Below are 12,965 nucleotides of genomic sequence, written 5' to 3'. Positions count from 1 at the left end.
AAGGCAGCGCTGCCAGGGATTGAGCTAGGCTTTGCCACACTCAGTCATGTATTTTTTCATGTATACAGTGAACACTTTCACTGCTGATTCAGTTTGTGCTCCCATACCTGGAATGCACCACGGCATAATCCTCTTCCTTTGATCTAACTCATGTTTTAATTTTCTTTTCAGCTTGTTGAACTATTTTCCCCACTGGATTTTTTTGTGCTGTACTTCTTTTAAAATGTGCATTTAAATATTATCCTTTGCTTACCTTTCTGTCAAACTCTTTCATGTAGTTTCCAAATCCATGTCAGTTCTCTTACGTTTAGCTTAGCTTTAAGATCCTGCTTTTCGATTGAACGAAATCTCTGCTAATTTTAATGTAAAATTCCATAACACTAGTCAATCTTTCCGCATTCCACAATATAAAACCTAAAACAGCTTGTTCCTTTTGGTTGTCAATGTATATTACATACTTCAGAATTAATCAAAAAAGAGTTATGATATAATGTGTAGAGCTATTGTAGCTCCTTCTGTTCCGATTTCCATGTTGGATGTATCATCTGGGATGCAGAATATTACTTGAAAAAACGTTGCAATGGCTTATTATTTTTCATTTTGTAGGTTTAGGAGTTACTGATGTTTCTTTAACATGTATTAACAAGCTGATATGGGTCTTTATCCAAACTTTCTGCATTTCACTGAGATTCAGAGGGTCGTTGGCAAAGCACGAATTAAGTGCTGTCTCTTAAACATATTGTGTGATGCTGGTACCTGTGTACAATATCTGTGATATTGCTCATTAGAATGGCATGTCACGCTTGCAAACAGACGGATTTCATGAATATCCATAATTGTTATTTATATTCATTTGAACTGTGGATCCAGGCAGAATTTTCAGATAGAAGACTTCCGAAGATGCCTATTAAAACAATAGGATGATTTGATTGTGACTATGCATGTTGTTGAATGTTTGCTCTCCTGAAGACATCTTTGTACATATCCGAGCACGCACTTCTTTTAAAAGTCCATGCCTGATGACAAATTAGATGTATTAAAAAGGCAAAACCCGAAGTTTTGCACTGGACTGTTTTAATAAAGTAGGTCTATTAATAAACTGCAATTTTATCTATATATTTAATCAGTAGAGGAAAATAGTATAAATGCTCTCATAGTTTGCCTCTCACACGTTATTGCAAAGGTTCTCCCTGGGACCTAGGTGAAGTTAAACAGGTAGCCTCCTACAATAACTAGGGTACAAGAGGTCTAAAAGGCAACAAACAGAAACAGCATTCAGGATCTTCATTACTGTTCAAACCTCTCAATTCTGATCTCAGTAGACACTCACCCGTTTTGTGAAATGCTACTGACAGCTTTGGATGAGATTATATTAAACACAATTGTTAAATTCTTAAGTATGGCCTCGGGTTTGCTGAATAAATGTAGTGGTTTGTTTTCAAGATTTTTTTTACATTATTCCATTTATTTCAGATGTTTGGTTTGAGATTCTTTTTTTTCCATTTCCCTAATTATACTTCAGTTCTGAATCTCTCTAAGTGACTTGAGGCTGAAGAGTTCTCGTTTCTCAGACTGACGAAAATGTAAAGTGATATTCCAAACTTGACTTTACAAATAATGTATTTACAGTTAGAATGAAATATTTCGATTTAGAATTGAATTAAATAAAAATGTAAATGAGTAGTTAAATAATGTTGTTAATGGTTTAAATTTAATTATAAAATGGTTAACACTACATAGGAGGAAATTATTTGGTCTCTTTGGAGTCTTTGCCGGCTCTCTGCAGGAACATTGAATCTAGTCCCATTCCACACTTCTAGCCAGTAGAGTTTCATTTGTTTAACTTACTTCTTTTTAAAAAGGTTTCATCCCTTTAGAAAAGCCTAGACTTATTAAGGATAGTGGGTAAGTGGTATTTTTTTGTCTGATCAACATGTTATTGCGTTTGTTACATTGATAGCTAGGAGGGCCATTCTGTTGAAGTGGAAGGATACGTCGGCTCCCACTCTGTCACAATGGTTCTCTCAAGTGATGTTATGTCTTAGTTTGGAGAAAATTAGAAGTCGAACTTTCGAACCTATGTTTGATTTTGAGAAAAGATGGGGTTCATTTGCTCATTATTACCATTTGACTTAATTGATAGATTTTCTCCACGATCTAATTGTAAATTTTGGTATAATTTTTTTTTGCTGGCGGTTTGATGTTTATCTTTAGAAGCTTTTTGTATGATACATGACTCCGGGGTTGATCACCTAATGGGTCTTTTTTTCTCACTTTTTTCTTGATTTAGTAGGGTTTTTTTTCTCTTTTTTTGTATCACCATATTTTTCAATCCTTAATATTGTTTTTTTTCTCTTTTGAGACATTGTAAGTGTTACTTACTTCGATGTACTCTTGTATATTGGATAACAATAATAATGAAAAAATTTGAAAAGGGTAGTCGATATGTGAGGCAGTTTATGCCGCACAAGCCAAATTAAAATCTTCTAGGAAATGACAAAACAAATTGATGAAAGTAGATCAGTGGATGTATTGCATATGGATTTTTTATTAAGGTGGTCAATAAGGTTCCCCATGATAAACTTTTCAGAGTCAGGAGGCATGGGATCTGGGGAAACCTGGTGAGTGGATTGCGAATTGGTTTGCCCACTGAAGGCAGTGGGAGGTAGTAGATGGAGCATGTTTCGAGCAGAGGTTGATGACAAGTGGTGTTATGCAGAGATCTGTTCTGGAACCCCAGCTCTTTGTGATTTATATAAATAACTTGGATGAGGAAGTGGATGTGTGGGTTTGTGTGTTTGCAGATGTCATGAAGGATAGTGGTGTTTTGAATAATGTAGAAGGTTGTTGTGAGTTACAACGGGATATTGACAGGATGCAGAGCTGGGCTGAGAAGTAACAGCTGGAGTTCGGCCCATTAAAATGTGAAGTGATTCACTTTGAAAGGTCAGTACAGAGTTAATAAGGGATTTGGGGTCCATGTCCACAGATCCATCAAAGTTGCCCTGCAAGTTGATAGGTGGTTAAGAAAACATACCTTGGCCTTCATTAGGCAGGGGATTGAGTTCAAGAGCTGTGAGGTCCTGGCACCGATGCTACATAGCCTTCTTCCTGATGGAAGTGGGACAAACAGTCCTTGAACAGGGTGGGTGTATAAAACTCTGGTTAGGGTATTGTGTTCAATATGATTGCCTCATTATAGGAAAGATGTAAGACCATAAAACATGGGGATTGAATTTTAATCTCGCTGTTCCCAAAATAATGGTTTGTCTTCAGAGTAGCACATTAGTTAAAGATTTAAATGCACACAGGGGATTCCTGCGGTATCTGCAACTCTGTTTTGTCAGAGTTGCCCTCACCCTGGAGATCCTTGAACAGCAGGATGATCACACTCTGTGATGCCCTACTATACCTCCTTGTCTCCACAGCTCCAACTAGGAATCCACAAACTTGCAATTCTTCCTACAGTTGTTTGTCTCGTATGTGAAGTGCTTATGATTTACCACGTGTGGTTGAAAGTGAAAGGGTGTTGAAAAACGCGCAGAAGAAATTCACTGGAATGGAGGGCTTTGGGTACAGGGAAAGGTTCAAGAGGAAATGGGATTAATAATGCTTTGACAAGCTGTGTAGACTTGATAGACTAAATAGTCTCTTAATTTGTGAGAAAAAGTGAGGAATGATTATGTGGAGGAAGTGAATAAACTGGAAGGAGTCTCTTGGGTCTTTTTACCACATCTTAGAAACCAACAAAAGGACAAGAAACTTTGCCAGTGGATGTTTATTTGCTGGTTCTCAAGCCACAATTTAATGAGGATCCTGTTTATATTTCTGTTAAATGAAAGATCAGTTTAATGTTATTCTGATCATTCAATCTGATCAATATTCTGTAGGTTTAAGTGGAACTAAATTTTGGAAGAAAAACTTCCATGCACAGTTGCTACTAAAATATATTTCAAGGACACATTTTTGGATTTCTCAGAATGGAATGGAGTAAAAGAAATAACTAGGAATTTATCAGAATGCCAAAGCAGACCGTTGACCTTGAAGACTGTTAGGTGGGGAATAATGAGTAAACAAGGCAATGTAATTGGATCTGAAGTTCAAACGCATAATGCTATATTGTTAGATGCTGTGCAGTTGAATTTCATCAAACACACTCAATATCTGGGTGGCACTTTAGAAACGTGTGCCAGTCCCCACGTGTATTCGATGCAGATGTGCACAGTGGGCGCATGGATTGGAAGTCGGTGTGCATTTTGATGTCACTTACACTGAGTTCTTACTTGTGTGCAGTGCAGTCCATTATTCCTGATGCAAGTCTTCACTAAACGTATGAGGCATGCTTCATGTTAGTTAAAGGAGGCTTGTCCTTGCGATGTATATAGAATAAAATCACTATGTCAGTATGAGTTATAATAAAATACTTAGATTCAATTATTAACTTGAACTCTGGGAGTGTGGTGTAGGTATTGTCAGGGAGTGCAGTAATTTGATGCTATTGATTTCCATCAGAGCTCTCTCTAAACTTGGCAAACTTTAGCCTGCATATCCGCTGCCACCCAACCTGCAGCATCGCCATTACCTCCATCTGAAAGTTGACTCCCGCTTTACAGCCTCTGCTTCCTGAGTACTCAGTGTTTTCAATCTCATTATTGTTTTGATTCTTGTGGAGCAGGGATTTGCTCCTGATGGAGAGGAGCCTGTTTCTGAGTGGCATCTTCTAACAGTAAGATCTGTTCTCAGCCAACAACAAGCTGGTACTGAGTAACAAGAAGCAGAGTCCTGATTGGAGCAGCCTAAGACCAGGCAAACCTTGAATTGTACCCACTTGTGTGGCGACTTTTCTTCTAGATTAAAATGAGGAGAATCCTCTCACTCTCAGAGGCCAAGAGGCTGGAGAAGACCACCCAATGTGAAATCTGTCCATCAGCTTTAGTAACTTTGAGGTACCAGTACTGGTTGCTGCAGAGGTGCCTACCACCATTTGAACTCTTGTGCAATGGACTTTTTGTGCAGTTTGTAATCTGTCGATCAGATTGGTCAGTGCATTGGATGTTCTTCTACTTTAGCTCATTGCGTGTGCTCCCATTCCTCACTGCCCTTCTGGATTTGCCGGGTAAAATGCTGACATAATCTGTCTTCCTTCCTCTCTCTGAATGTTTGGTACGTTAGCTTCTGGCCTGACTGAAACTTCCCCAGCCCTCACAGTGTGTTTATATCAGGGGCAGTGATGTGGCTTGTTCCATCTCATCCTCCTCAGCTACTCCTGTTTACTTTCAGACTGGGCAATGGGGAGAGGGTTTATGTACCTACAATGATAATACAAAGAGCATGTGAAAGTGAGTCTGAAGACAGAGATTTATACCAACAGGATATTAAATGTAATGAAGGAAAAGTAGATATTGAACAACCAATCACTAATTAGAACCCCTAAACCCGGGTTCAAATCCTGCCAATGCCAGTAAGCAGTTTATACGTTACCCCCATGACCGTGTGAGTTTCCTCTGGGAGCTGTGCTTTCCTCCCACAGTCCAAAGATGTACCAATTGGTAGGTTAATTGGTCATTGTAAATTGTCCCATGATTACGTTAGGGTTAAATCAGGGGATTGTTGGGTGGTGCGGCTCGAAGGGCCAGAAGGGCCTACTCTGTGCTGTAGCTCAATAAATAGATAAATAAAATTCAGGAGTTCTTCGGTAACACAATTCACATAAACCTGTGACGCACCAATACCCATCGGGTGAAGGTCCTCTCTTCAGACCTGTTTCATTTCTGCATGTATCGTAGGCTCTATGTGGATGTACTGTGTTATTACACTGAGACATGATGTTGTTTAGCACTACAGTGGGACAACTGTTAAATTAGCTTCACTGTCGTAGGAACCAAAGCTTTCTAATCTATTGTAACATATGCACGTATACATGACAAAGGAGATCAAAAACCTTGTTCCGGCTGCGCTCCAGTGAATCAGTGCTTTGCTGGTTTCCAGTGGACTCACTTTCAATGACTCAACAATATTCATGTTTTCAATATTATTTATTTATTACTTTGTTTTTCTTTTTGTTTTGCACAGTTTGTTGTCTTTTGCACATTGGTGGTTTGTCCATCTTAGTGAATTTTTTTATTAATTCTACTGTGTTTCTTTGTATTTGTTATGAATTCCCGTAAGAAAATGAAGCTCAGGTTTGTATATGGTGACATATATGTACTTTGATAATAATTTTACTCTGAACTTTTGATCAGAAATGAAAGTTTTTAGACAAAAAGCTGTTAATTCAAAAAAAATCTTCGGTTGAATCAGTTCGAATTCTGACTTTCGTTTTACCTTCCCTATGTCACTTCATTGAGTAAGTGTAAAATTGGTGTCTGAATTTCATACATTTAACGTAATCCTGTCAGGAGGACTAACCTGGAAAGTGTTAACATTGTCTGCAAATTAAGAAGGATCTGACTAACAAAACAGAACTGACATGCATTCTCTCTTTTCAATCAGAGTTGTCGGTTTTCATTTTGGAAAAAAACAGTGAGATTATATTCCTTATTCTTTAGATTTTGTATAGAGTAGAGGGCTATTTAACTACAAAATCTAAATCCTAATGAAAGTAGAAGCAATTGCAAATTGTCAATTAAATTTAGAAAGACACATTCACCAAGACCTGAGGAGATAGTAACAGCAGAGAAGAAATCGACTGGATCTGTTGTAATATCTAAACGATCCATATAAGCAATTATTTTATTCAAAGACACATTTCATATTGCCATTAAAATTCTCCTTGGAGGCCAGGTTTTTTTTGGCAACTAAATAACTAACTGTTTTCTTCAATTTGTTTTCAGGGGAAGACCTGCGGATATGCACACAAGGTTTTACATGCTGCACTTCAGAAATGGAGGACAAGCTGAGCCAGCAGAGCAAATTGGAGTTTGAAAATATGGTGGAAGAAACAAGTCATTTTCTCCGCACAACCTTTATTTCAAGACATAAGAAGTTTGACGGTGAGAGCAGTGATTTATTTTTACACTCTCTTTTCACTATGTCAGTCATTGAACATTGGGGCATGTTTTAGACAAACTTTCTTCTTGGTGCAAGAATCACATGAAATTTTGAAACAAATCTTCAATCTAGGATTTTTTTGTTATTCATCAATACCATGGCACAAATGTCAACCATAACCTTGTTTGAGGCATGAATTCACTTCAAAGATTTCTTTTCAGTGTCATGTTGAAAATAGGCAGTGTTTCTGGAATGTTGCTCTTTACAAAGTCTTTGCTGTCTGTTGTGGGAAATATGTTCCTTTCTTGCAAACTTAGCATCTTACTGAGAACACTCATGGTTGCTATTGAATTGCTAGATGTTAATGCAATTGAAGAGGTAAGGCAAAATCATGAACTCCAAGGAAGGTTTACTATCTCTTGTAAACTCAATTTCTATCTAAAATCTGTTGACAGATATTTTAACATAGGCCTTGACTTTATGTGATCTAAAGAATGTGAAAGTAAGTCCACAGTACATTAAATGTCTTAGGAGTTTTTTCCCCCTTTGAACTCAAATTATGAATAAAGTGCCAGAAGTCATTCTGCAGCTGCATGCAGAGTAGTATACAAATATGCTCCTAAATATATATGCCCATGTGAATTATGGCACAAAGTTTGTTAATATTTATTTAAGTAAACATAGATTATGATGTTGCTAGACCATCACTTGGATTAAAGCCAGGAAAACTGACTCCATTTCCTTACGTACCCCACGAGTTTCAACCTGGGTATCAGTGCATTAGAATTACTACTAATGGAACTATCACATTTTATTTGCAGAAATGCAAAATTAGCAGTACAATGTTCAACTGAAAATTTAAGTTCTAGGGTTACACTAAATACCTAATGAGATACACAGAATTTATGTGAGCCTCTCTGAATGTAAAGAACCTTTTTAAATATAGGCGAGGCAGGAGCTCCCTTATTGGTATAATATAACTGAACTGGCTATATTCTTTTCTGACAAGCCTTATTTCATTTGCTTTATTCTGTGTAGAGAGTAGTTGTTGAAAGTTCTGATTTGGACACTCCAGGGTGTTTCCAATAAACATTGTCAACTGCATATCAAATTCATGATCATCATTTGTGTGAACAGTCCCAGTCCACTGGATGTTGCAGCACTAGTTCAAAGTACAAATTAAATTTATTATCAAAGTACATACAGAATATGTCACTATATATAAGCCTGAGATTCGATTTCTTGTGGGCATACTCAGTAAATCCAATAACCATAATAAACGGCACCCAACAGGGCGAACAACCAAAGACAACAAACTGTGCCAATACAAAAGAAAATAATGATAATAATTAATAAATAAGCAATAAATATCGAGACCATGAGATGAATAGTCCTTGAAAGTGAATCCATAGGTTGTGGGAACAGTTCAGTGATGGAGCGAGTGAAGTTATCCCTCTAGTTCAAGAGCCTGATGGTTGAGGGGTATTAATTGTTCCTGAAGCTTATTGCGCGAGTCCTGAGGCTCCTGTACCATTTCCTGATGGCAGCAGTGAGAAAAGTGCATGACCTGGGTGGTGGGGGTCCCTGATGATGGATGTTGCTTTCCCGTGACAATGTGCTCTGTGTTGATGTGCTCAGTGGTGGTGAGGGCTTTTTTGAAGGAGTTTTAATTCAAAGGCATCGGTGTTTCCATACCAGGTTATGATGCATCCAGTCAATATCCCCTCCACTACATATCTGTTGAAGTTTTAGATGTCATGCCGAATCTTCTCAAGCTTCTCAGGAAGTCAAGGCGCTGCCATGCTTTCTTTGCAAATTACACTTGCGTGCTGGGCCCAGGACAGGTCTTCTGAAATGATAACACTGAGGAGCTCGGTGGGGAAGGGCCACAGTTCTTCTGCAAGTGGAGAGGGAGGGGCTTGGTTGGGGGAGGAAGCCCGTTGATTACTGTAGTGGTATGCTACGCCGAGGGCCGCAGGAGTGGTAGCAAGGCGATTGGTTGTTGTGTAGGAATGTAGCAGAACAGTCCTGAAAGCATTGACTTTGAATGTAAAGAATGAAAAGCCATTGCACAGTTTATTCTTGTAATTTTTTTTATTTTAAAAAAACCTGTGAATGGTTAATCACCAATGTCTACCTATGTTGATAAGTAGCTAATAATTATGTATGTCTAGCTCACTGATTACTAATTGATAACACTGCTCTTTCTGAGGCAAGAAAATCTGCATAAAATTTATTCCATTTTGCATGTTTCTTTTCTCCTGAGTATCTCCAGGTGTTTTGTAGGCTTCTTTGTGTATTGATCGACCAGTTGACAATAAAATATTAAGAGAGGAATTGAACCTTGAGGGCATGTTGTCTACAAGATTGTTTTAATACTGCTCTCAGGTTCAGCATGCTAGTATCCACAGTAAGCTGCCATGTATCTCTTTCGTTGTGCATGTGTAGCATAATTTTGCATTTATACAGCAACAGAACCTGAGAAATAATAGGATGCCAGGCAGAGGAAAAACATCGAGGCACGTACAATTCACAGCCACTGATCTTGTTCCCATTTTGTTCAAGCGACCAAAGAATAAACAACAGTCTTCCTTCCGATGGTATCATTGTGTTCATCTGTTTAAGACAAAGATACCATTATATTTTATATTAAACCATGAACGTAACAGGACAAGGCTAGAAAGATGTGGTTTGTCTGATCAACAGCAGTAGTGGTGAGCAGATGATAAAATGAAAAGGAAAGCAGATTAAAAATAATTGGTTGAGGTTTTTAACGTATGACTAGAATGCACATACAAATGGAATTAAGGATATATTTACATATCAAGACTGAAATGTCACAGTTACAATGATGACACTTAACATCTGACCCTAGTAAAACGCTACAAATAATAATTTTATTTATTTAGAGATACAGGGCCTTCCAGCCCTATGAGCCATCTGCCTGACACCCAACCTGTTTAACCCTAGCCTCATAGGGCAATTTACAATGACCATGAAACTACTACCGGTAAACTGTACATCTCTGGGCTGCGGGAGGAAGCCGGGCCACAGAGGGGAAACCCACGTGATTCACGGAGAGAATGTACAAACTCCCTACAGATGGCCCAGGAATTGAACTCCGAACTCCAGAACGGCCCAAGCTGCAATAGCGTCAACTGCTGTGCTAGCCTGGCACCCGCTGTTAATGAAATAAAGGAACCTTTGTCATAATGTTGGGTAAGAGATGCAATCAGCTGGGACTCAAGATTGTTTGGATAGAAAAATGAAATCTTTTTAAAGAATTAAGGTACCTTTGTTTAATAACTTAATCAAAGGGCTGTGGTCTAGAAATTATTCTATAACAAAATGCATGCATTGAATTTGTAGTGTACAAGGTTCCTCTCACAGCATTTTGATGCCCAAGAGATATAAATCAAGAGCATAACAGAACAGAGAACGTATAAAGAGCCTTTCCTCCTCCACTGCTTAGCTCGCAGAGGAATTTAAGTAATTGTCAGGATGCAAATCACATTGGATTGTGGTGGAGAGAATTGGTAGTAAGAGAGAGGGATAGTGTCTGAAGGGATTTTGATTTGAGGGAGAGGCTAGGACTTTAAGGGACAGGTCATACATGCTATCAGCATTGAGAGGTCATACTCAAAGACTGGATGGAGTAGGAGATTGAGATTAGATTGTGGTTCTGTGTGGGTGTTTGAAGAAGATCTGTATTGGTGGGTATGCCTTGTAAATTTGTCGTCGTCGTGGCTATCCCTCAAGGTTGAGAATGATGGTCTTTATTCTGTTGATCTATTTATGGGCTCTGAAGTGGCTTATGAATCCAATCTTGGCTTTGAAAGTTCTTCCACATTCAGGACAGGTGGTTCCAGATGGCAGATCGGGCTTTGGTTGTTGCTGCCTCTCTTTCCATTTACTTCTCTTTTCTTCTAACTCTGCACATCTGTTGGCTTCGAAAGTTGCTGTTCCTTCTCAGATGATGGCTTGCCAGAGTTTCCTGTCTTTGCTTGTAAATTACACTTATAAAGATAACATGCTTAAAAGAGGATGTTGGCATTGGGATCTATAGAGTCAAGCAGGTTTGTCTTTAAATGGCACCTTACATGTGTTGTAAAAAGGTGTGAGTATAGTCACAACTGCCTTTCTTCTCCGGATTTCCCCACCGATTCAGCATCTCCTCTTTATTTCAGAAACTTGTCTTCCCACATGTGTCAGAACCGTTGCTTTATAAATATTGAAAGGAGCATAGATAACTCCTGGCAAGGCCTGAATTTAATGCCTACTTTTGAAAAGCTCTGGAGCTTTTTAAAATGCAGCGGTCCCTGTGATGAAGTTGTTCTCCCTGATTTTGGGGTAGGGAATTGTTAATTTAGTCTCAGTAATGATGATGGAATTTTGATGCATTGTGAGGACAGAGTGATGTTGAAGGAACTGGTATGACCATGTGCTTACCGCTGTTTACTTGGGTAGTGGAATTCGTGGCTTTGGAGATGTTGCCAGAGTAGCCATGACTTCTGGCTGCTTTACATCTTTTTTCATCTTTTTATTTATGCATGTTTGTTCATTGAACATGTAATGCTAATGTAAGGAAATACAGATGAAAATAAAATGCATATTCTCACACACATTACAATGATAAATTAAATCCAAAATGGTGACTCAGCAGCTTCTCACAGACAAGAAAAGAAGAAGGAATATCTATAAAAATTTCAGATGTTTGCTGAAACCCATGGAGTGCTGAAAATAGTGTACATCTGGCCAGGCTTCACTGCAGAGAATGTTTCTGTGGGCTTATTCGCCATGCTAAAGTTTGTCAGTTGTGAGTTCAGGTTCTCTAATTGTTGTTGCTTTTGAAGATATTTAAGTTCAAACCTTCATTCATAGCTACTTTCCCTACATTCATAACCTACATTAAAACACCTTTCATTGATGCACCTTAACAGTGGACTGCACTGAACATTCAATTTGACAATATGCAGGACAATGCTACATTCCAGCAGAAAATGGGTCTGTATACCCTGCGAACTTTTCAAGAATGGTATGTATGCCAGGTCATATTTTTCAGCATTAATCAAAATGTACATTTTTATTAAATAATTTTGTCCGTATTTTCCATAGTGCATAGTAGTCTATTGAAGCACAGATGATGAAAAGTCATTATCTGAAATGTTGACTTTGATCCACCCTGTTGAGTTGCTGCCTGACCTATTGATGACATGTTTTATTTCAGACTTACAGCCTATTCAGCATTTTGCTTACAAAATGTTGTTCTCCGTTACTGTTGCCTATCAAATGTCATTGAGCCATTACAAAAGCCTTAGCCTAGATACTTGTCATCAAATGATCTCTAAATGGTTGTGGTAATGTTCAGCTTTCTAAATCAAATCAAGAGGTTTTGTGGTTGGGGTAAAAGCTACTGGAAGATGAAATGGTGTTGATCTGTTGCCAATAGTTCTTTGAATAGTGGTTTACATCTTAGATTCTACTTGTGAGCTTCGTACGTTCCGTGACAGAGGGTGAGAAAGGAACTTTTAACAGAAGATCAGTATGTTATGATTTACTGGTGATCACCTACATCGGCTTTAAGAAGAATAGTTCTTAAATAGAGTGTAACATTAAATATGTTTGGCTACTTGTCTCCAAAAATTATAAACTTAAGGTGGGAAGCATTAAATGTTTTTTTCTTTGTGTTTAATGTTGAAAATAAAGACCTTTAGAGCACACTACAATGCAAGATGTGAATAAAACATCTATATTAAGTTATAGAACGTTGGATGATGGAACTGCAGACTGTGAGAGATCTTGTGGAACAACACTGGCCCAAGCAATCTTGTCTGCAATTGTTATCCCTGCCGTGATCAATACTAGGAAGAAGCACAAAAATTAGAAAGAGCACAGAATATATTCTTGACAGGGAATTCCAGTGTTCCATCATCAAGAGTGACTTGGTAGCACCACTACTGACTGAGCGGGTGAGT

At 38.3% G+C, this 12,965-nt stretch overlaps 1 protein-coding gene across 1 annotated transcript in view; it reads left to right on the top strand.

Moving 5' to 3' along the window:
- LOC140715298 (glypican-6-like) overlaps window positions 1–12,965 on the top strand; it is a 777,401-nt gene that overhangs the window by 218,428 nt on the left and 546,008 nt on the right. Inside the window, exon 2 of the mRNA XM_073027266.1 lies at window positions 6,834–6,992. Within this exon, the coding sequence (XP_072883367.1) occupies window positions 6,834–6,992 (159 nt within the window). The remainder of the gene's footprint in view (window positions 1–6,833; window positions 6,993–12,965) is intronic.

This window comes from Hemitrygon akajei, chromosome 2 (genome assembly GCF_048418815.1).
Source record: "Hemitrygon akajei chromosome 2, sHemAka1.3, whole genome shotgun sequence".
NCBI classification, from domain to species: domain Eukaryota; kingdom Metazoa; phylum Chordata; class Chondrichthyes; order Myliobatiformes; family Dasyatidae; genus Hemitrygon; species Hemitrygon akajei.
This window is presented reverse-complemented; position numbering and strand designations above follow the sequence as displayed.